Source organism: Grampus griseus (assembly GCF_964374135.1).
Source record: "Grampus griseus genome assembly, chromosome: 14".
Taxonomy (NCBI): Eukaryota; Metazoa; Chordata; class Mammalia; order Artiodactyla; family Delphinidae; genus Grampus; species Grampus griseus.
The window spans coordinates 22,285,520-22,310,704 of NC_139008.1; the positions used below are offsets into that span (position 1 = coordinate 22,285,520).

Genomic DNA, 25,185 nt, shown 5'->3' on the forward strand with positions numbered 1-25,185 from the left:
CCACGAGAGAATCCCCTGCTGTATTACATGCAGATACAGGGCAACTGGAGGGGCCCAAACTGGCCTGTTAGGTCCAGGAATTTCCGCTAGATGGCATTCTCTCTCTCTCTCTCTCTCTCCCCCTTCCTCCTTCCCTCCCTCCCCCTTCCTCCTTCCCTCCCTCCCTCTCCCTCCCTCCCTCTCTCTCCCTCTCCCCCTTCTCTCTCTCCCCTCTTCTCCCTCCCTCCCTCCCTCATTCCCTCCCTCTCTCTCTCTTTCTCTCCCCCTCACTATAAATTCTGATAGAAATTTTACAATAATAATGGTGCTAGTAAGAATGCATTATGTACTGACCAAGTTCTAGGCATTGTGCTAAGGGTTGGACATGCCCAGTGGAGGTTAGAGAGCAAGCACTCCGGAGCCAGAGCGAGTGGGTCCCATCCTGCTATACCTCCTGCTGCCATGGGCCCTTGGGCAAGTAGGTGTCATTTCAATTGTGCAACAGTTTCCTCATCTATAACACTGAGATAATAATAGCAGTACCTATCCCATAAGGTACTAGGAGGATTAAATGGCTTAATCCATGTAAAACTCTTAGAAAGTAATAAGCACAATACAACTGATTGTAAAATAAATCTTTTGACAACTTCACAAGGTAGTCACTATTTCCCCACTTTATCTATGAGGAAATTGGAGCTTCAATAGATTAAGTTGCCCAAGGTTGTATTGTTTCCAGTGTTACCGAACCCAAAGAAACCTGATGTGTGTCTCCCAAACTGACCAATTTCCTGAACTGTGTGTCTCACATCTTGTCACATTTCTGAATCTACCCACTAGCAGTGGGGCACCAGAAAAGCCCCGGAGCTAAGCAGGCCAGACAAAACCTCCTCCTTGGGAGACAGGGATGCAGGAAAAGCTCTAGTGAGTTCTGTCTTCATACTGCCTCTTTCAGACAACCCATCCTCAGAGCAATCCAGGGACTTAGCTGAGGAGCTGGGCAAAGCCGTGGAGATCATGGGCAAAGGCAAGAACGGGATTGGCTTTGGCAAAGTGGACATCACGGTTGAGAAGGAACTTTGGAAGGAGTTTGATGTCAAGAAGACCCCAGAGTTGAAGCTGTTTTTTGAGGGCAATAGATCGGAGCCCATCAGCTGCAAAGGTAATGGTACTTCCGTGTCAATCAAGGTAACGCTAACTATGGAAACACAAACATCTGCATTTCAGTGGCTTAGCAGAATTACAAGTTTATTTCTTGCTTGCACGGAGCCCAGTTAGCAGCCAGAGGGTGGAGATGAGGGGACTCTGTTCCCCACAGTCTTTCAAGGACCCAGCTCCCTTCCAGCCTGTGACGTTGTCCTCCGCTAGGACCCCCGAGCTTCCTGTCCTTCCCTCTGTATCTGGCCAGCTATTGGTGCCGAGAGGCAAAGGGGCGCCACCAGTGGTGTCCGTGGCCCAGGCCTGGAGATGGCGAATATCGCTCCACCCAACAGAAAGGCTGGGAAATACGGCCCTGCTCTATGTCTAAAGGAAGTAAAAGATTTCGGTGCACGTGTAGCCGCCTCCACCACAGCTTGCATCTCAGCTGGTGGGCTCTGGAGGCACCATGAGGTGGGATAGGGATGCACATGGCTTATAAACTATAGAGACCAGAGAGTGAGGTCCCCACTCACCTATCTCCCCACTCCCACCGCACTCTTCCACTTTAGAATGATTTTGACAGGGTCCCAGGCCGAGGAAGCACTGGTTCCTCGAAACGGAGACTGAGAGTTGCTAGAACAAGACGGGCTTGAGACAGGGTGACTACCAAACCCTTCCGCTTCTGTCATCCTCCATTTAGTTAACTCATTCACTACTTATTCCACACCCTTTTATTTAGAACCTACCGTGTGTCATATCCTGATGTTGTGGAAATTTGAAGAATTTTGTGCTTCCGTGTGACACATAGCAGGTCCTAAGTTTAAAGAGTGTTAAATATATGGTTGCATGAACGTATGCACAACGGATGGATAGATGGATGGAGAGAATAAAACTAATGAACACAGAAGTGCCCAGCACAGCCCTTACTATGTTAGTAGAATGTTCCCATTGTGTATGTTGCATGATTGAATCTCAGAACACTGAGTTTGTATTTTTCAGGGCCTGGCGTTTAGCAGGTTTGCAATAAGCCTGTTGGAGAGTTGTTACAAGAACCAAAGGGACAGGGGGGAGAGGGCCACCATGTACAGGGGCTGCAGGATGCCTTGCAGTTCTCAGAATGGACACAAAGGGGGTGTGAGACACACAGGCCAGACTCGCTGAAGAGCCAGCCTCAGGGCAGGTTGCATAAAAGACTTGGAGCCTTGAGGCTCCCAGCTGGTTTGTATGAGGCTGGTGTGTGCAAGGGGAAGAGAAAGAGATGGGGAGAGAGGGCAGGAGTGAGAGAAGGGACAAAAACTGCTGCTTCCTATGCACCGAGTGACAACCCTCAATGGCCACCCACTGACCCTAAGCGAGGAGCCCTTTGTGATGTGTTGGTTTGGGGGAGGGCTGTGAAGAAACCAGAAGCCCCAAGTTACTTTGTCGAAGTCCATATCTCCTCATGGAGTGGCTCAGGCTCTGGGATGCCTTCGCCTCCTGAAGGACAGGTGAGGTCCAACTCCACTTAGAGGTAAGAAGGTGACAGCATAGCGACTTCCAGACTGTCTGAGCTCCCTTTGTGCTGGGAGCCAGGCCTGGAACCTCCTCTGCCATTCAGGAAGCTTCACTATCACCTCGTCCAGGAAGTCTCCCCTGACTGCCTGGGTCGGGGTGCCTGCACCGTTTCTGTGGTCCCACGGCGCCTGTGCTTCCCCCTCAAAGATCTCATCTCACAGAATTGTATCTCTTCCTCACTGTCTACTCAACTGACAGCACAGGGCAGAGGCCAATCTCACCTCATTTCCTGGGGTCTCCTAAAAGGCTGCCAGAGCTGGTGGACACCTCAGCTTCAAATCCTCACTACATACCTGAGGAACAATCACTTCCTCCTGTTGAATTCTGATTTTCTCATCTGTAAAGTAGGGATGGTAAAGGCATCTACCTCCAAGGGTTCCTAGGAAGAAAGAATAAGTCTGCACATGTCTGAAGCATTTACTGTGTTCCAGGCACTGTTCTAGGCCGTGAGAAAGGAGCCATACACAAACAAATGGGCGAGGCTGTGTCCCTATAAAACTTTATTTATAAAATCAGTTGGCAGATCAGGTTTGGTCCATGGGCTACAGTTGACTGATCCCTGCTGTACACTGTGCTGTCCTCTAAGTAAACGGCAGATGTGGTTATTATTATCCTCAAACTATTAGTTTCCTGACCCTAGTCTAGTGCCTGGAACACTTAGGTTTTTAATGCATATGTTGAGTTTGAATGGGGTGGAATTGCAAGGGCCCCACAATTAAGGAGCCAGCCCATATTTGTACTGGGCTTGACCATCCCCTTCTTCCTCAGTATTACCCCCAACCATGGAAAGAGGCAGTGGGATGCCGGGACGGAGCCAGAGCCCAGAGTTTAGGACGAGCGCTAGCTGTGAGAGCTTGAAGCAGCCTCTATTTCTCACTTCCTAAAAAGAATGACTAATGCCAGTTCTGCCACTTGACAGGACTTCCTGAGCTAAGGGAGCGGCAGTACTTTACTGGCCTCTTGCACTGTGACTTTTATGAAAACTTCCCTCAGAGGCAGGTGGGGTTTAGTCGTTGTTGTTTCAAGTCCAGGTTCTCCTCTGGTCTCCAAGGACTGATGGTGGGAGACTTGACCTTGGCCATCTCCCTGGAGGGAGGGGGACTCAGGCTGCCTCCAGGCCTTCAATTAATGCTGCATTCACAGCTTGTGCCTGGAAATATGCAGCGGAGCTCTGGCCCCAGTCAATCATTGACACGGCATTCATACCTCGGTTGTCGCTGTGTCCTCAGGCTCAGAGCCGAGCACCAGGAGAGGGACCTGCCTAGTGGGGACAGTGCCCGATTGGCAGGAACTCAGAAACAAGCTGTTTGCCAAGTTTAGAGCTATCTCAGTCCTATGGGGTCCAGAAGGGCAAACGGAGCTCATCCATCCCAGAGAAGAGGGTCCAAGATCAAGTCCCCTCAAACCGAGTTATCTAATGATTCATTCCCCTCATCCATTCATCCCATAACTATTTCCTGAGCACCTACTGTGAGCCAGACACTACAGGATGTAGGGGAGGAAAATGTTTCCTTTCTTCCCTTCTAGGTTCTTTGGCTGGTCTAATAATTAAATTGACATAAGAAAGAGTAAAAGAAGAAAAACAAATTTAATTTGATAACGTACAGGAGTCCCAAAGATACGAGGCTCAAAAAAGTGACCAAAACAGGCAACTTTTAGACAAAGAAACAATAAAGTTGTGACGCATTGACAAGGCAAAGGTGTTTGGGCTTGGGGTAGCAAATTAGTGAGGAAGTAACGAGGTTTTTTTATACAACCTTCTTGACCTTAAATCCCTATGTCTGGTGATAAGGATGTAGTCTACCGTCCTGGTATAGGGAGGGTACCTCTACATGGGAGATTTATTTCCTGCTTTCGAAGGGACAATGGAGGGTCAGACATCCTTCTTGCACAGGCTATTTCTCAAGTAACTTTAATTCAAAATAATATGCCAAAGTAGTAGAATTTGAGGTGGCATATTCTGTTCCCCCTCAGGAGCTACTGAGAAAGTTAGGAAAAAAATCATAGCTTCAGAAACAGACTCAGTGAAGAAAATACAACAGGTCATAAAATAGAGAATGATTGAGGGGAGAGTAAGAAAAGACCAAACTGAGAATTAAATAAGCAGGGTGAGATGCCCTTGAGAGCTGAGAGGAAAGGACAGCCCGGGCAGAGGGACTGGTGGATACCAAGCCCAGTGTGCTGGATGAAAAGGATATGGCTGGAGTGCGGACAGAGGGAGAGAGTAGCACAAAGGGAAATCAGAGCAGTGGTTCTGAGGACCTGTAATTCAAACCCATTTGGAAGGGTTTTATTCACCTTTTTTTGGTATTTTCAGAATTTCTAAACCAATTCCTTTCAGGTCATTTAAGACATAACTTTTTCAGGCAAAGCCTTTAAGAGAAAGTTTGTTTTCATGATATGTGTCTCTTTCTTCCTAAAAGATGGCTTGGACGACTGTGAAAATAGAAACTCAGCCTTGGGGCTGGTGTCCAGGAGGAGGGAGTGACTGCAGTGGGTGGAGAGCCATGGTCTGAGGGTGGCATGAAGCCTCCCCCGCCCCCTCTGTGCCTTGAGACCACCACATCATCCTCTTACCAACTTTTAGAGGCCTGATTCACTGTGGCTTTTTAAATGGTCTAGTCTGTATCTACTAAAGCTGGACACAGCGTCCCCATGACTAGAAATTCTTCTCCTGGGCATGTACCCAACAGAAGTGCATACAATGTGCCCCTAGAGACATGCACAAGAATTAATTCTTAATAGCCCCGAACTATAAACAAACCAAATGCCCATTAACAGGGAATGGATAAATAAGTTGTGGAATATTCACACAATGGAATGCTACACAGCAGGGGGAATGAATCTACAGGTGCAACATGGAGGAATCTCACACGTATAGTGAAGCCCGATCCTAAACACATACTGTATGACTCAATAGAAAGTTCAAGAGCAGGTTAGAAGTTAGGATAATGGTTTCCTCTAGGTGAGGGTTGGGTAGTGGCTGGGAGGGGGCACCATGGAGATTTCCGAGGGGCTGATAACGTTCAATTTCTTTATCTGGGTGATATTTATACATGTGTGTTCATTTTATGAAAATTCATCAAACTATACATTATAATTTGTATACCTTTATGCATGTAAACATACTGCATTATAAATTTTTAAAAGGCCTAATGTTCTTAGGAAAAGTAAGCAAACATACTGAAAATAGTGTCCTTTCCAGTCGATTTAGCAACTCAGTGTGCATTCCTCAAGCCCCAGGCAGCAATTTGTCCTGCCACAGGGCCTTTGCACAGGATGTTTTCTCTGCCTTTCCTTTTCCAGTTGCTTCCTGTTAACTCCTATGTATCCTTCAGTTTTCAGCTCATAAGTGATTTCCTCCAGGAAGCTCTCCTTGACTTCACAGTCTAGGTCGTGTATCTTTTATATAGGTTCATAGAACTTTGCTTTTGAATACTTACTTTGGGTGTGATTTTACCCTTGTTTGTGCAGTTATTGGATAGTTGTCCTCCTCAACAGAACGAGAGCTGCATAGTCTTGTCTCTGCTCACCATTTTATCCCCAGGTCCAAGCACAGCATTCAGTAACGTAATAGGCACCCAATGCATATTTATCAAATGAATGAACGAGTGAAAGAGTGAAGAATAAAGGCCTTTGTATTGGCCTTTTTGGCCAACCCAATATGTTGTCCAAAGCTACTCACAACAAACATTGCTTTAGCTCATAAACTCATTTTAAACAATCCATTATATTCTATAGCAGGCCTTGACAGAAAATAATATTTTACATTACCTGCCACCATATGAAACTGATGATCCTAGCAAACACAAGTCCATTTGTAGCCTTGAGTACACTCTGGCACACCAGTGTATCTGGTGTATCTGGCACACCCAGATATGGTAGATGTGTCCCGATTTTAGATGCCTTTTGTGTGCTTGGCACTTCCCATATGATAGCTGAGAAATGGAAGTCAGGGTGTATGATCTCATGGACATCTAGGTCTCAGCTAAGGAACTGGAGACACAAGGAGATAATGGAATTCTCCCAAGGGTGCAGAGCTAGCTGGCCTTTTTAATTACATTTTAAAACTTTATGTTTTAAAAAATAAATCCATCCTCCTGTCACTTTGAAGGGTGAATAAGAAAACACAGCTGGGCACGCTTCCTCCGGGTTTGATTCCCAGCTTCACTAGCGGAGTGGCCAATGGCAAAGTTGAACCTCAATTTCCTCATCTGCAAGATTGGGAGAATATGTATCCCATAGGGTTATTGTGGGGATGTAAGACATGCAAAATGCTCAGCCCAGTGCCCGGTCCTTGGTAAGTGCTCAGTCAAGTTTAGCTGCTGTTGTTAATGTTCACGTTTTGGGGCTCAGGTGGGGAGGAGAGGAGAAACTGACCTTGGACTTCAAGGGGTGGGAATCCAAGACAAGAGGTTTCTAGTCATTTAACTTGGGGAAGACAGGACTTGCTCCAGTTCGAGAGGAAACTTCTGTGGGATCCATTTAATTGTATGTCTCTCTCCAGGAGTGGTTGAATCTACTGCCTTGGTTGTTTGGTTGAGAAGACAAATTAGCCAGAAAGCATTTTTGTTCTCTGACACCAGTGAGATAGCAGACTTTGTGAATTCCAGGCCCTTGGTCATCATCGGCTTCTTCCAGGTACTGCATTCAAGAGGTGGGAGGTGGCTTCTCAACTGATGGGGAGTCCTGTGTCTGAGAGGGTGGGTAGGGTGAGGAGAGGTCTCCCATTTAGGTTAATTCCATGCCCATTCTTCCTTTTTCAATGAACTGGTTTTCTGGGGGAACTGCAGGATAAAAAATAAAGAAGAAACGGAAGCTGAAATGGTAAGAGAAGCTAACTACAAAGGTGGACAGTAATGGGAAGAGAGGAGAGGAGATTGACATATATTGAAGTGGTTTTGATAGTATAACTGATCTTTTTGAGGGTTCATTTAGAATATCACTGAATGATAAATGATTTGCAAATTGCTCTTGCTTTTGGAGAATGAGTTTCTTATACATCTTAACTCATTTCCTGTAACTTTGATGACTCTTCCCCTTCTCTGAGTAGAAGTCAGAACTTTGGGATTATATTTATACAAGGGGAGAGTTTGTACCTTTTTCTCTCCCATCCTACATTTTGACATCGTTTTTGGCCCCAATTTTCTTTCAAGCTAAAGAAGAAGGCTGAAACTACAACCGTACCGTGATATCAAGTTCATATTTGGTACCACATGTGGTCAAATCAATGGCCTCTTCTGAAAGCAATTAAGGAATAAATGTTAAAAAGTCTTAACACCTGTGTTAGAACAGCCTTCACTCTAATACTTGGGAAAGGTCAAGTTTATCGATTCTCTCCATTCATCTCTGTGGATTTGCCTATTTTGGGCTTAGTCATAGCCATAGAAGTATTCTGGGTATGAAACATCCATGAAAGTGGATTTAGGTGGCTCAACAAAACCACAGAACTTGGAAAGGTGAAGAGATGAATTAGTCACTATTTTCACCCTGTCCTTAAAAAATCCAGGCATTTTGCTTCCCACCAAAGCCTCATCAGACATCTCTCCCCAAACAGGATTTAGAGGAAGAAGTAGCAGAGTTGTTCTATGATGTGATCAAAGACTTCCCAGAACTAACGTTTGGAGTGATTTTGATTAGAAATGCCATTGGGCGTTTCCACGTCACCCTTGACAGTGTTCTGGTGTTCAGAAAGGTAGGACTTTGGTCTTATTGCTAGTGAGGGGGCTCTAGTTCAAAATAATGAACTATGTGTGTATGTATGGGCTTTGGGTATAAATTCTGGTTCTGCACTTGTGAACTAAGGGGCATTGGACTAGTCAATTTCTGGGAAATCAGAGTCTCCTGTTGTCTCTCTGGCCTTTCTAGCCATTTTCCATTGGGAGTTCCTCCTTTCCTTAACCAGTAAATGACATTAATTAAGGCTCAATCTTCTGCCTCGAGTTTTCCTCTGGTCCATCTCCCTTTCCTCATCACCCATGACGTACAAATCTCCGTCTCCAGCCAGACTTCTCTAATCTCCAGACCTTTATATCCATCACTAGATGTCTCAACATGGCCATGCCTAAAGTCATAATCTCCCCTCCAGATCCTCTTCTAGTGTTTTTTCTCTCTTAATGAATGGTGTCACCATCTCTCCCAGCTCCTCTGTAAGCAAAGCCAGAACACCTAGGCATCATTCTAACACCTCCCTCAAAACCAATCCATCAGCCCAATCCCATTGATTTCTAAATCCAAAATATCCTGTGAATCTATCCATTTCTTTCTACTGCTACCATCCTAGATCAAGTGACCATTCATATTCCATAGCCTAATACAACGTACATCCAACTGGTCTACCACATTTTATCTTGTCCTCTAAAGAAAAATCTTTCCGAAATTAAAATCTGATGGTCGCTTTCCTCCTTCCAACTGAAAGCGCTTTAACTGATTCCTATAATTTTTAGGATAAAGATAAGTCCCTGATGAGGCCCACAAAGCCTTCCACAGTCTAACCTCTATTACAAACCTTCCTCCTCTTTCCCTCTGGGATCTAGATCTGAGCTGTCCAATATGGCAGCCACTACTCACATGTGACTGTTTACATTAAAATTAAATTAAAATTTTAGTTCTTCAATCAAGCTAGCTATTACCGGGTGGATTGTGGCTACTGTATTCAATAGCATTTCCAGATTTACAGAGCACTTCCATCATCACAGAAAATTCTATTGAACGGTGTTACTCTAGACACTGTGGTCTGGTTCCTGGAACATGCATTACTCCCTCGCCACGCAAAGCTAAATCCTTACAATAACCACATTGCTTATAGACATGGCTCAGAGAGGTTAGGTTACTTGCCTAAGGCCACACAGGAAGTAGGTGGAGTGATATCCAGATGCTGGTTGACTCTCAGAGAGGTCTTCTCATAGAGAAGACTGTGAGCCATTGTGTTTTACTTAGGCCCATGGAAGTCATTGAAAGATTCTAAGTTGGAGAATAAAATAAGCTGATTTGTGCTTTGAATGAACATAGAGTCCAGAAATAGATCCAAATGCATATGGAAATTTAGTATATGATAAAGATGATATTTTAGACCAGTAGGGAAAATAGTATACAATATGCTAGTCATGTTATTCAATGACTAGCATTGGGTAGCCATTTAAAAGAAGAAAACTAAAGCTAAATCTATATATCACTCCTTCCACCAAATTAAATTCCAGATTGATCCCTGATTTAAAAATATAACAATAAAACTGTGGAAAGACCAGAAGATGCCATGGGAGAGACTGCTTTCTAACCTTGGAGGGAGGGGGAAAGCCCCTTTATAAAGCATGACAGAAACCCCAGAAAGTATGAAAAGAAATACTGATAACTTTGGATCATACAAAAATTTTAAAATTCTGCAGAATAAACCCAATCACAAAATCAAAAACCAAATAGCAAACTTGGAAATGCATTTAGGAGAGATTTGGTCTCTGTTAATGGTCAAGAACATGGGCACTAGATTCAGATTGCCTAGCTTGGAATCTTGGCTTCACCTCTTACTACCTTAGCAACCCTGGGCAAGTCACTTCACTTCTCTGTGCCTCAATTTCCTCAACTGTAAAATGGGCAAAATAATAGTATATAGCACAATGAGATGTTATGAAGATTAAATGAGTTAATACATATAACATATTTAGAACTGTGGCTGGTATAACATGAGCTCTCCATAAGTCTAATTAGGATTATTAAACTCTTGTTACGGCCAGGAAAGAGTATAGGCTTTATCCAGGGGACAATAGGGCCTATGAAGTGTTTAAGCAAGAGTTGCATTTTAACAACATCACTCTGGCTGAAGTGTAGGAGATAGATGGAAGGGAAGCAGGGGGAGAAATTGGAAGACCATTAGGAGACGTTTGCAGGAGTCCGAGGATTAGGTTTGGACTAGAGGGTGGGATTGGCATAGATGAAGAGAAGGAGATGGAGGAGAGAGAAATAAGGAGATAGCTGCTGCTTTCTCCTTCCCCCACAGACTTTGATCCTGGGCTACAGAGAATTATGTCGTTTCCTGTGCTAATCCAGGTCCTTCTGAGAAGCAGTCATCAGGCAGGATTAATCATGCAAAAGACTAGGGGAAAGGCCTTTGAAGGAAAATAGAGAGGGAGCTGGGGGAAACTTATCAGACCATGAGGTACCAATAGATCTGACCCTTTGGAAGGAAGGAAGGTGGGATGGAAGAGTCCTTGACTGCAGCGTACTTCTAAGAAAGTTCATCAAAGTCCCCTATAAGAGAAGCCCTGTATCTCCCAGAAATGGGCTTGCCTTAGTATCCCTGACAAATTCATTGGTTAGGAGCAGCGTGTGAGAAACTGCTCAGCAACAGCACAAATACGTTGATGGATTTCAGAGCAAGACCGCTGGTGCCGTCCGTCAAGTATCCTCCCTGTGTCTGTAGGCTGGAGGATTTCATGGCTTCCACATACCCGTATTCCACCCTCAGGCTAATCTGCCCAGCCATCCATATTTATTAAGTATCTAGATTATGTATTACACCTGTTACCATGGTGTTTTCCTTTTATCCAAGGGGAAGATTGTGCTATTACTTTTGTTAAGTGCCTACATCATGGATGCTACTGCCCTCTAATGGTTTTCTTCGTTTGTCCAAGGGAAAAATCGTGAACCGCCAGGAGCTTATCGATGACAGTACCAACAAACATATCCTCAATCAACTTATAAAACAGCACCTCACAGATTTTGTTATTGAATACAACACTGAGGTCAGTGAGCAAAGGGTCCCGGGAGAAGGGTAGCTGGGGCAGCTGTGTGCAAGGAATGACCTGTTTTCCTTTTAATTTCAGAATAAGGATCTGATTTATGAATTGCACATCCTGAATCACATGTTGCTCTTCGTCTCCAAAAGCTCCAAGTCATTTCGTATGACAATGCAGCATTATAAATTGGCATCGAAGGAATTCCAAAACAAGGTTTGCGGAAGTTGCCACTGCTCCTTGGGGCTCTTTATTTAGGAATCCAAGACCTATAGACCCTAATGCGATCCATCTGCCTTACCGATTATAAATTAATCCAGGGAGGATTGGTGTATTCATTTGCATACCAATCTCCTGATTTGCATTCTTCTTCCTGCCCAGTGTCTCTTTCTTTCTCACCAAACCTTTGCTCCTTCTTCCCTCATCATTTTGAGAAGTCTACTATGGGAACATGACTGGTCTGGCTGCTTTTTCAATGGACCATGCTCCACTAAGAGTAGGTGACTGCAGTGTGGCTAGCATTTGGCTTGGAGGTGAGGGGAAGGAAAGACCACTCCTGCCTGAGGTCAAGGAGTGTGAAAAGCCTGAAGGTGTAAAGCAGCACAGACAAGCAGTTGCTGAAGTTCAGGTTTCAGCATCAACAGACCTGGGTTCAAATTCTCTTCCTCTTACAAGTGATTTTGTCTTAGGTGAGTTTAACCTCTCAGTCTCAGTCACCTCCCGTGTAAAATGGGGAGTTATAGCAAGAATTAGAAGTGCTATATGTAAAGCAATGAGCAAATGTACAATAAACAGTGCTTATTTTTTTGGTTATTATTATCATTAGAAACACTTCAGGGGACTTCCCTGGCGGTCCAGTGGTTAAGACTTCGCCTTCCAGTGCAGGGGGTGCGGGTTTGATCCCTGGTCGGGGAGCTAAGATCCCACATGCCTCTGGGCCAAAAAACCAAAACATAAAACAGAAGCAATATTGTAACAAATTCAATAAAGACTTTAAAAATGGTCCACATCAAAAAAAAATCTTCAAAAAAAAGAAACACATCAGTTTTTCCTAAGTATTATACCTATATTTATAGAGTTAGCACCATCTGGACTCTGGGGGCTATTTAGTTCACTTTTCTCTTTATTTTTATAAGAAGTAAGGTAATGGTAGGTTCTCTTTCTCTTGAAGAAAATTATTCTGAAATTTAAGCAAAACAATTAAAAACTGTGAAACCCCAAATAAATACAGAATAAAGCCACTAGGCACGAGCATATTTAACGTCTGCTACATCCCACCTCATTTTTCTCCAGGAAGGTTATTCTAATTACAGAAACACCTCTTGTAAATACGTTTCCTGGTTTATTCAATTTTAAACTTTAAGAATTTTGATGTAATTAAATTGATTACAATCTGATTGCTTCCACGCTATTTCTATTATAATAGTCAATGCTTAGCCATAATTCTTCTAGATTATTTTTTTAAATTTAACTCTTTAATCTAGATGGAACTTATTTTGGCGTATATCATGGGTTTAGGTTGTAGATTGCCTTTACCCCAGTTAGCAAACTTCTAGAATGCCATTTATTGATCGTGCTCCATTTTCGTGCCAAAGATAAACAGTTGGATGAATATTATTCCAACAGGTCATACCCCCATATCTTATCTTGTTCACCTCTAACAAATGTTTATTGAAAGTATACATGGTTGGTTTTAATATGTCTGCTTTGTTTTTCACAATCTCCCTAGCACCTGGAAGAGTGTCTGGCACATAGTAGGGCTCTTAATATTTTGATAGATGAATGACCTGAGAGTATCCACATCCAGGGTCTGCAGGAGACTCTGACTGGTCTCCTTCCATGCTTGTTTCTTCTCTACAACCAGAGTGGTCTTTTAAAAATTATCACCATGTCACACTCTGGCTTTTATCCTCAGTGACCTCCCGTCTCATTCAGATTAATGCCTGGCTCCTTACTGGAGCTCTGAGCTCATCTCTCACTATCTTCCATGACTCTCTCTGGCACTGCAGCCACACTGGCCTTGTCTCTCTATTCTATAACGTTCTATGTGTCCCCCCTCCCCACACCCAGGCCTTTTCAGTGGCAGTTTCCACTGCCTAAATAAATGTTCCCCTGACTTGTTACTCATCACCCAGGTCCCAGCTCAAATGTCACCTCCTCAGATACTCCTCCTGGCCTTCCTACCTAATACTGAGCCTCTATCTCACCCCATCTGTACAGCCACTCAGTCACAGTGCCCTGTTCCATCATCTGGTTGGCACTCACTCATTGCTATCTGATTGACTAATTTCTTTACTCATTTCTTGCCTGTCTTCTCCACTAGAACATGAGTTCCATGAGGGCATGGATTTTGTCTGCCTTATATCCCCAGTGCTTAGCAAAATGCCTAGTAGCCACTCCACAAATAGGTGTTGAATGCATGATTGAATGAGGTCGTGGGTTTCCTAGATAGAAGAATAATTTAGAATAATAATGAGGTGAAACGTTCCGAGCATTTTATACCGCCCAGTCACTGAACTAAGCCTTTTATACACAGCGTCCTGTTTCATTCTCACAGCAACCCTATAATGTGGGTACTATTATAATCACCACTTTACAGAAAATGCAACTGAGGCACAGAGAGGGGAAGTTACTGTTTTGCCCAAGGAACTGGGATGAAAGCTCAGGACCTCCTGACTTCCTGCGGTTGTGTGAATGGTGTCCTGCACAAGGATGGTGAAACCAGGACGACAGCTGATGCCTGTCTGTGCAGCGAGACACAGGGCTGCACCTGCCTGATGAAAAGGAGCTTTTGTCCTGGCTTTCAGAAGTGCTCCATAGACTGTGTGCTATTTGCTTTCCATTAGTGCCCCCCCCCCCCCGCAACAGATTCCCAACAGTTTCTCTCCCTCGGTAAGGGGGTCGTTATCTTTTTCATGCCTCCGATCCAGAGAGACACAGGTTTCATTTGGTTTGGCAGATCCTTTTCATCCTTGTGGATGCAGACGAGCCCAGAAATGGACGTGTCTTGGAATACTTCCGGATCGCAGAGGTGGAAATCCCATGTGTCCAAATCCTAAACTTAAGCTCTGATGCAAGGTACAAAATGCCTTTCGAGGAAATAACCTATGAAAACCTCAAGAAATTCGGCCAGAGCTTCCTGAATAGGAAGGCCAAGGTAAGCTCACCCTCGGACAAGGTTTATCCAGAGCCTCAAAATAATTCTTTTTCTGTAGTTCTGATGGCTTTAGTCATCTGAATGGGGAGGCAGAAGAAAGGTCAACCTCATGGTTCTTGTGAGGAAATACCCCCATCTCCCCACCTCGAATCAATTTAACCTTTGATCTGTCCTGACCTTATAATTCCACCATTAATTCTTTATTCTTAAAGCAAAGGCATTTTCTTTGTAGGAATCTCCAAATGAAATGCAGGCACCCCCAGGGCTGGCATCCTCTGAAAGTAGGTTCTTCTCCTTCTTTCAGACTCTAATGTGAAAGATTCACTTGGCCCCAGGGTAGATGCTTGCTTGGGGGAGAAGATGGGGTGGAAGACTGCTTCATGTATGAAGCAGTCAGGGTTTAACCTCAAAGGCTTTAGGGACCAGGGAGGAGCGGCTGCAAAAGGATGGCTACATAACACTATGTAGCCCCATGACATAACCACCTGCTGTTTATTTAGCTCTTGCTATATCCTCAACCACCCTGCTGAGTTATGTCCTTCTGAGTTAGGTGACCATATTATTTATTTTCCAAATGGGGACACTTTTGAGAGTAATGGAAGCGATTTTAAAAAGTGTTCTGAAATGGCAGGAATAAATTGGGACTCTCCAGGCAAACCAGAATGTATGGTCACCTTACCTTGGAGGGCTCCCACTACCTTCTGTCCATCCCCCCACAGACACTGCTTCCCCTCAGCCTTCTCTGATGAAAGCTGGTTTTTGTCTAACGGACAACATTATCACAGGCCAGTTGGTAAGGTTGGTGTCCTCCATGCCACTTCCAAACCACTTCTCCTCCTCTGCCTTCAGAAAGTCCAGATTCTTTGGATTCCACGCCTTTGGACTTTCGGCCACCTGCTCCTGATTCCCGTTGCTGTTCTGATCACTTCCCTTTCGCTCTCTGAGGACTTAAGCTCCTCGTCCCAGACCTGCCCTCGACCCCTACTCTGCCCTCATTTACAGAGATGTCAGTATCCAACGCCCTGGTCTTTTCTCCGGTAATGGTGTGTCCATGCCCTCTCAGCCACCTGCTCTTATGGCCATACTCTAGAGGTGGCAGCCCCTCTGCAAGCCTGATTTCACACTTCCCGTCCTCTTAGTTCCTTTCTCTAGTAGCCACATTGCTACAATCCCTAACCCTTTTCATGGCCTCCAGTCTCCTGATCCTGTTTCACCATCCCTTTATTGCCCACCTTCATGAACTTGGATTCCACGGTTCACCGCTCTGATGATGATTCCCTTAACTCTTCAATCCCTTCCACCTTCCACCTCCTCTACACCCTGTAGTATTTACCAGGCAAAATCACCACTCTTGTTGAACCCAAACTTAACTTCCCTACTGCTTCCAGACCAATCCTGGAGAAAAAGGACCTCACCACGAGGCAGCCTGGCTTCCTGGAATCACAAACCAAATATCCTGTTGGCTCTTAGAAATGCCCTGACATTTCTATATAAATTTCTCTTTGTTCATTCTCTTAATCTCGGAGTCTGTTTCTCCTCCAACGCCATTCCTACTTGCAGTCTGAACTGAGTACTGTAATCATATATCATTAAGAAAACAGAAGGCTTCAGACAGGAGCCCCACATTTTCTATCACCACATCTACAAACCTCCCTGGAGCTCTGCCTGTCCTCTTTCTCTCCCTCTGGTTATATCTCAGGAGGTGTCTATCTTCCTCTCAAGGGCCAGCACATCCTCTTGTGTTCTTGGAATGAGGATGGGCATCCTTCGCATGACCTATAATATGTCACGGGCCTGATCTGGCCCATTTCTAATTCTCCATTCCCCGTCTTCCATATCCAGTCCCCACACTTTTTACGCTCCCTCACAAAGAATTTTCAGGTCCTTTCCAGAGATTGGGGTGGGGATGAGGGAAGCTATGGTGGGAGACAAGGCTGGTGAGCTGGGCAAAGGCCAGACAGCAAGGACTTGTAAGCATATTAAGGATTTGGTACCCTAAGAGCAGTGGGAAGCCAGATTTGTCTGGTGAAGGTAGAATCCGCTTGTAGGAGAATAAAGGTGTGGTGAGGGTTAGGAGGAAATGCAGAGAGAACAGCAGGAGGCTATCACAGTGACCTAGACGAGAGATGCAAGCTACCTGGCCAAGGGTAGCAGCAGTGCAGACAGAGATGAGGGTGTGAATTCAAGAGATATTCAGAAAATAATGGTTGCAGAGAAAAATATATGTTCTGAGATTTTCACCACTTTCTTCAAAGAGAAGCAAGAGCTGGGTTCATTCTTTCATTCATTCACAGAACATTGACTGAGGTCTCATGATGTGCTGGTACTCAATTGTACTTAATGATGGGGGAGGAAAAAGTCCCTTGTGACTTTCCATTCATTGAGATAGTGATACATTAATCAAATAACCAGAAAAATAAATGTAAATGATAAATAAGTGATGCAGGAAAAGTACCAAGTATTATGAGAATTTATGAAAGCAGGGCCTGACCTTGTCTGGGGTAGAGTCAGGGAAGTCCTCCTCTGAGATCATTCTGCAAGATAAATCTGAGTTAGAGATAAATCTGATAGAGAAGGGAGTGTGGGTGTGAGGAAGTGGGTGGAAGGCTAGCCCTTTGGGTGAACAAACCAGCATGGCTGAAGAAAGCAAGCAAGGGAAGAATGGCGATGAGCTTGGAGAAGGTGTCAAGAAACGAAGTGTGACAAATATTTTATAGGTCACATAAAATGATCTTAGTGTGATTCTTGGGGTAACTGGGGGTGGCTATATTTTTGGGAGAAGGGACACAAACTAGTTTAGTTGTTAATGATGTGAAACGCACCCTCATCTAAGAATTCTAACAATCATGTATTTGAAATGCTAGAATCCACCCCGGTTTGGAGCCCTGCCGCCTCATCAGCCCTCTGATTCCAGTGCCCCGGACAATCTAGGCTGCACATCTAGCTCATGATCTATCTCAGCATTTCCAACTCTTTCCCAAGGCAGTTGTAAGAACAGGAGAAAGTCTTCCATTGTTTCCAGTCAGGGTGGGGAGCCCCAAATGCCAATCCCTTTCTGGAGACCGTTAAAATCTCTCAAATTTGCTTTCTAGAAACATCAAGCCAGTGAAGAAATTCCAAAATATTGGGACCAGGGGCCGGTTAAGCAGCTTGTTGGGAAGAACTTCAACGTCATTGTCTTTGACAAGGAAAGGGACGTATTTGTGATGTTCTGTAAGTATCTCTGCAGAGGCCATTGGAGGCAGTGGCTTCAACATTACTTTTCAGTGTAGCTCCTGAATTCTTGGGTACCAGAATCTCCAAAACCTATCAAAGCACCATGCCAAGAATGGTCTTCAGACATCCAAAGAGTTTGGATCAAGATGCTATCAGTGTCTTTATTCCTGTCCTGCCCCTAGGTTCTTCAGAACCATTTTTTTTTTTTTTTTTAAATTCCATGGGAAGCAGCTACGTAGCACAGGGAGATCAGCTCGGTGCTTTGGGTCCCCCTAGAGTGCTGGGATAGGGAGGGTGGGAGGGAGACCCAAGAGGGAGGAGATATGGGGATATATGTGTATGTATAGCTGATTCACTGTGTTATACAGCAGAAACTAACACACCATTGTAAAGCAATTATACTCCAATAGAGATGTTAAAAAAAAAAAAAGATGCTATCAGCTACAAAGCAACTCTCCCCCCAAATCAAATTCTTGGAATGTGTGGAATACCTTCTCAGAATCAGGCCTGCTACCATTTGTAACAACAGTAATGCTGATGGCTGATTGAATGCTAGATAAACCAGGCCTGTGTATCTCATTTAACCCTCACACCTTACTTTTGAAAGTGGCTGCTTTATTGCTCCCACCTTACAGATGAGTAAACAGAGTCCCAGGGAAGTAAAGAAACTTTACTAGAGTCAGACAGCTAGTATGTGAACTTCAAAGTAAGGGATTGGAACCTAGTCAGCCTGAATCCAGTGCCTACTCTAGTAACTGCTGTACCAGTGACCAGTGTAAGTTAAGTAACTTCTCAGATGGCCCACACTTAACATACCTGAGTTGGTGCAGCCAAACTGAAGACCCACATCATGCATGTAAAAGACTTGCAACAGTGTCTGGCATCTTGTATGCATTTGATAAAGGACAGGTATTATTGCTATTATTTTCCCTGTTGTTATAATTATTTCCAGTGCTCAGCCAGGAACTACTGCCCTTCCCTCACTGTTTCTGATCTGCATGTGAGAGCCAAAGCCAGGGACCTTCTCTTCCACCCTGAGACACAGAGAAGGGTGGTAATGCAGTGACTTCAGACATCTCTTTTACTTAACAGGAGGAGTTACCATCTATTGTGCACTTATGAGTTTGCAGTTTATACACCTGCTCTCATTTCCTCCTCTAAACAAGCCTCTTAGGAAGGTCCAGTGGATTTCCCCATGATACAGATCAGGGAACCAAGCCTCAGAGAAGTTAATTACCTTACCCCAGGTCACATAGCAAGTAAATGGCAAGGCAAAAAGTTCAAATCCGGCTCCGATGCCATCATTGCCTGGAGGGTGAAACAAGGGCTGGATTACATCACGCAGGCCTTTCAAAATCTCATTAAAATGGACGTTCATCCACAGAGCCAGGTGTTTAAAGTCTGCATGGCTGAATTACCATGACCTGCTGCCTTTAAGTGAGAGGCTAGGGAGGACTCTCTGTACTCACGGACACTGGGAGTCGTGAGAATGCCCACTTAGTTCTGGTAAAAAGCAAAAGCAGCTTCATTTTCTTGGAAGCAGGGCTGTCAGATTGGCTCCCTGGGACCGCCGCCATTAGGCCCCCTCGTGTTCCAACCTAGGGCCCATTGGGCTCCCAGGGAGATTCGGGGATTCAGCTGGGAGAGCAGATGGTCACAGAAGCCCTTGGTGTGTAAATGGGCTGAGCATCCAAATGTAATAACTGGGGCCTTTGACGCCACGCCTCCCACAGAGCCAGCAATTTTAATGGAACAGGCAGGCAAGGTTGTTTCCCTTCCACGTTGGAGCTGGTCCCAGATTTTTCTCCACAGGTCCCCGTGACTGGGCCACACACAAGAGCTCAAGGGGGAAGTCCAGTGTCCCCTTCCCGGGGGTAGTTGTACCTGTCACAACCTCATGTTCACTTCCTGGGTGCGTTCTCCTCCACGGGACTGAAAGGCAGTGTGATACCATGGTCACAGCTCAAAACAACCTGTCTGCAAACCCCACTTCCTCTGCTTAATTAACTAAGTGACCTTGAGCTGTGAGCTTAACCTCTGTTGGAAAACTCTCATGCTATCTCACACACACACACACACACACACACACACACACACACCCCTTCTGGCAGAACATGAGGAATCATCTATCATAAATGTTTTTCTTGGTTTTCCTCTTCAGCTGGAGTGGAAAGGAAAATTTTCAGAGAACAGTAGAAAACGTCCCAACATGTAAAAAGTTTTAGTGTCTGAATGGAAGGGGGCTAGGTTATTATGTTTTTCTAATTTAGTTCATGACGATCAGGTACTATGGTTGAAATGTAAAGTAACCTAACATACTATTAGAAGAGAGGGGGCTGCAATTTGCATGGCAACAGACCATTAGTGGAACGCAGTGACCGTGTCTACGTGGGAGTGTGGCTTTCAGGGTCTTTATTAGGTGAGCCTGAGTGACGGCCCTTCTCTTCCAGATGCACCCTGGTCCCCAAAGTGCAGAGCGCTGTTCCCAGTGTTAGAAGAGCTGGGTAGAAAGTATCAAAACCACTCCACAGTCACCATCGCCAAGATCGACATCACAGCAAATGACGTTCAGCTGACGCACCTGGACCGGTACCCCATCTTCAGGCTCTTCCCCGCTGACTCTCAACAAGTGAGGGGCTCTTGGGAGTCACGTAACTGGAACTGTTACATTATTGTCATGGACTCAGTCTCTCCCTGTCTCCAGCTCTGCCTTTTACCAAATCAGCTTCATTCTCAGCTCCAGCCCTTACTATCTTCTCATATTCAAGTTAGAGAGTGTTTTCCATTAGCTTTCACAAAAGTCCCAAGACTCAGTCTGATTGGGTCCCCCCTGACCCAGTCATTGTGGTCAAGGTGATGTGGGTGTTTTGATGGTCAGGCCTAGGTCAAGTGGTTCCCTCTGGTATTAGGACTGAGCCTGATTCAGACTATATGGAATAAGGTCGGGGGAGTCACCGTGTGAGTATTGGGGGCGGAGTGCTATCAGAAGAAGAAAGAATGCGTAATAGAGACAATTAAGTATTTTACACTTTGGTGTTAGAGTCATCGAACATCACCAGTGTTCATGCGACACATTCTTCTTGCCACTTTGGCATGTGGGGAAGAATGTCAATCAAAGAATCACAAGCCAAAGTCCCTGCTCCTAAGAAGAGTATGACTGAGTGTGGAGGAAAAGTCAGGATAGGGGCTCCTCTCCAAATGCAACTGGAATTGGATAGGGCACATACTGGAGGACAGATGTGGCTGGAAGTCTTCATGCAGCCATGAGACTTTGAAGAACGGTGGGGATTTAAATCAGAAGGGTGTGAAGTATAGGTAGGAAGTATAACATGAACAAGGGCATAGGCAGAAGGCCGGCTGCAGAAAGGTGAACGAGATGTCATCCTCCTGGTGCAAAAGATGCATGTGCCCAGATTGAAAGGGTGGACCTGGCACAGATCTTCAGTTATCTGAAAAGGAGTTTGGACAGCCAGAGGGCAGTAAGCAGTTTCCTAATCTTCTTAAAGACTGCAAGAGGAAAGGAAGCTAGTGATGGCTAAGCAAGAACAGAGGCCAGACACTTTGTAAAATAACTATTCTCATTCTTTAGTAATAATAATAATAGCAAATATATATAGTGCAGACTACGAGTCAGGCATTGTTTTAAGGGCTTTTCGTATAGTAACTCATTAAATCCTTATAACAGCACCATGAGGTAGGGACTGTTATTATCTTCATATTACAGTTAAGGAAACTGAGTCATAGAGAGGTGAAGCCACCAGACTACACGGCTAAGTGATGAAGCCAGGGGTTGAGCCCCAATAGCGTGGCTCCAAAATTCTTGCTCTGAACCACTGCATCGCAGCCCTGTGATGGAGGACGTTTCATTATGCTTATGTTAGAACCACGGTCATGGAGGCTCAGAGCAGTTAAGGAACTTGCTTACTGCACTTAGGTTGTTAGGAATTTGAGTCTGGATTTCCCTGTGCAGGAATCCCTGAGTATTTTGCAAGAAGGGGCTACCATTTCGATCCTGCTCCATTTTCTTCCTAGGCTGTACTATATAAGGGCGAACATACCCTGAAGGGCTTTTCTGACTTCCTGGAAAGTCAAATCGAGATCCAGACAGAGGACGAAGATGAGGTAAGGCGAAACAGCAGTACCCTAGATTATTGTGTCCCACACAGAACCATCAGGAACTCAATGGACTAGGAAAGAGGGTACCAAGATTTCCATAATCTTGTGCACTTTGGAGAGAATGGAGGATGAATCCAGTTTGGATGACTTTATTTCAAGGACACCTACTACCAGAAAGGTGGAGTTGAGAAACACTGAGAAGGGCAAACGCTCTGAAGTCTCACACAGCTCCTAAGGCTGCTTCCCTGGGTCCACTGTTCCCGACTGGGTAACCTCATGTCTTGATGGGGTCTTGCCCTCCGGCATCATTCTACAATCTCCATTCTCTCCTAATTCTGTTCATGCCTCAGTGAGGCCATCTGCTGGAAGGTGTCATCTGTATTAGTTAGGACCCTTTCAGTTGCAGATGTCAGAAACCACAGTACTCTGGCGTAAGCAGCAATGGGAATTTATCCCCTGTAACTGGGAGAACGTCAGATGTGGGTGGACCCTGAAGCTCAGAGTTGTTTTCTGTCTCCCCATCTCTGTTTTCCTCTGTGTTGGCTTCATTCCCAAGTAGGCATTTCCCCACAGAGCGGCAATGACTGCTCCTCAGTTCTCAGCTAACACCCTCTCAGCTTGGAAAGAAAGTACCTACTCTTTAGTCCTAGCAAATGTCCGGGAATGGATCTCAGTAGCCAGGCCTGGGACAGCCGCCACTGTGGGCACAGAGCAGAGAAAGGCAGCTTGGCAATTACAATAATTATCATATAATTCTTGCCTCTTGTTTCTTTTTCCACCTTCTTCCCTCTGTCCCTCCCACTCTTCTTTTCTTGAATAGCTACTGTCTGTTGAGCAAAGTGAAGTGACAGAAAAGGAGGTATTAGTTGAGGAAAAGGAGATACCTTTTACGAAGAAAGAGCTACCAGAACAGAAGTTGCCTGAGCTGGAGAACTTGACCAAGCGGGAAGGGCCAGCTGGGCAGAAAGAAATGGCTGAGGAGGAGGAAAAGGTAGCTGAGCCAGAGGGACCTCCAGGACAGGAGAAGAAGCCAAGAGTGAAGGAAGAACTGTAGCCTCCCCAAAACCAGGAGAGAGCGTGCCCATTTTCCAGGTCCGGGCATCAATTTCTGAGTGGATCTACTCCAAATAAAATTATATATAATTGTGGTGGGTGGGTGGAGGCTGGATAATAAAAGCCCCTCAATGTCTTTGGCCCTGTTTTATTCATTACCTCTTTTTCCTGGCTGGTGCTGCCTTAGAAGAGTTGCTTGGCCTGGAGTTCACATAGGGCTGCAAGGGAAGCCATAAGAGCAACATTTAATGAGTGTTTACAACATGGTGGGCATTTGCTTAGTTCTCACAACCTCACTGGGAGCTAGGTTTCATCATCCCCATTTTACGGATGAGGAAACCGAGGCAAAGACACGTTAAGCAACCAGGCAGGATCACACAGCTAGTAAGCCCTTGAAATACGACCCTAGGCAATTTCACTCCACAGATCGTGCATTTAACCACTATGCACACACCACCACCATCAGCTGGGGTCCCCAGAGGGTGGCTGATGCTTTCAAAGAGGTGGACTGATGTTTTTACGTTTCATTTTAGCACAGTAAGAAAGAGATTCAACTCCAGATCTGTCCCCAGTCTTTCACATCTCAAAAATGACCCACTCACTTAAACAGTCATATCCTGGGCCAACCCTCAAGGTCCCTCTTTCCTTTTATTACCATAAAGGTAACTCTACCTAAACACATGACTCCTCCCACTGCCCTCCATCTCCACCCACCAGTCTCAGCCACAGAAGTCTTCTAATTGGTCCCTCAACTGCCACTCTGCACCTCCATGCCCCACACACGTTACACAAAATCCATATTCCCTAAAGATGCTAAAGTGATCTTTTAAAAAGCCATAGCCGTGAGGGCTCGCAGTACTGCCTTGTTTTTCTAGCTTCTAGTGGCTGCCTGCATTCATGATTCCTTCTTCAAAGAACTCTGACCTTTTGCTTCCATCCTCACGTCTCCTACTTCCTCCAATTCTTCTTGCATCTCTCTCATAAGTGCCACTGAGATAGCACTGGGCTTGCCCAGGTAACCTCATCTCAAGATACTGAACTTAATCATGCCCAAAAGTCCTTTTTGCCACGTAAGGTAACATTCACAGGTTCTGGGGATTAGGACGTAGACATGTTAGGAGGTCATTCAGACTCATGCCGCTGGTGTGTAACATTCATTTCAGTCAGGTGATAATAAACCTTCTCTTGGGAAAAGGAGGGCATAATATTTTAGGGACCAAGGTCTGCACACGCCATCTGGGCCTCTCCACGCTCTACCCGTCATGTAACACAAAGGCTGATTGTGCCTCCGGAGCCGGTGTCCCTGTCTCTCTTCCCCCAAACCCAGCCTGTCCACAACCAGACCAAGCAGGGAACAGCCTGGGGCCCTGGAACTCACCTGAACCAGTTGCCCCGACAGGGGCAGGTATTAGTATTCAGGACACGATGCGAGGCTCACCTGCTTCAGTCTTAAAGCCACGTGGCTGCCAGTGGCTTTAAGCAGGAGGGGTCCACGGGGGCTGCTCGAACTAAATTACATGGAACAGAGCCCCTGACTGGCCACAAGCCAGAAAACGGGTGTGCTACCTGCAGGCTCCCCAGATGCAACTGGGACCTTAGGAAGTAGGGGCTCAGATTGGGGTAAACAGTATGGGTAGGTGGCGCAGGTGATGACCCTCTGTTGGGAGGTCATCAGAGCATACAGGGAGAGAAAGGCCTTTTGCAGAAAGATATTGTCTCCATCATGACAGGAGAGGGGATGTGGGAGATGAGTCCAGAGGCAGGTAGATGGAGAAGATGTAGGAGGCATGGCTTAGTTACTCCAATGAAGTATGCCATGATGTCATTAAGTGTGTGGGACTGGGGAGAGGGTAGGAAGAAGAAAGAGTGGAAAAATAGCCAATTAGATAAAACTCACAAGATGATCCAGCTGTGTTGAGTGAGGATGATGCTTATTGTTTTAAAATGTAGGTTTGATTATCATTCAGGTGTGGCAAGGCCAACAGATGAGATAACTGTCATCGAAAAGACAGTTTATTATACTCACAGATCCCAAGAGTAGGGTACACACCACGCCATGGGTGGGGCACACAGGGAAGTACCGGCTTGGTCAGGAGGCAGAGAAAGCAAGGGGAAATTTTAGCTATAATTTGAAACTGTAGCCTTCATTGTGGTTTCCATAGGAAGGAACAGAAGAGGCAAGGTAAGCAGGTTTAGGATTGGCTAGTTTGAATAGTTTCAGCAGCCTCTGGGACTTGGGAGTTG

The 25,185-nt window shown here is 45.2% G+C and overlaps 1 protein-coding gene across 1 annotated transcript in view; it reads left to right on the forward strand.

Annotated features, from left to right (window-relative positions):
• PDILT (protein disulfide isomerase like, testis expressed) overlaps positions 1-22,942 on the forward strand; it is a gene marked incomplete at its 3' end in the record, with an annotated part of 36,711 nt that extends 13,769 nt beyond the window's left edge. Inside the window, exons 2-11 of the mRNA XM_082670609.1 lie at positions 932-1,138; positions 7,178-7,311; positions 8,228-8,365; positions 11,298-11,408; positions 11,490-11,615; positions 14,359-14,556; positions 17,649-17,769; positions 20,223-20,401; positions 21,805-21,894; positions 22,709-22,942. Of these exons, the coding sequence (XP_082526735.1) occupies positions 932-1,138; positions 7,178-7,311; positions 8,228-8,365; positions 11,298-11,408; positions 11,490-11,615; positions 14,359-14,556; positions 17,649-17,769; positions 20,223-20,401; positions 21,805-21,894; positions 22,709-22,942 (1,538 nt within the window). The remainder of the gene's footprint in view (positions 1-931; positions 1,139-7,177; positions 7,312-8,227; positions 8,366-11,297; positions 11,409-11,489; positions 11,616-14,358; positions 14,557-17,648; positions 17,770-20,222; positions 20,402-21,804; positions 21,895-22,708) is intronic.
• Between the last annotated feature and the right edge of the window lie 2,243 nt (positions 22,943-25,185).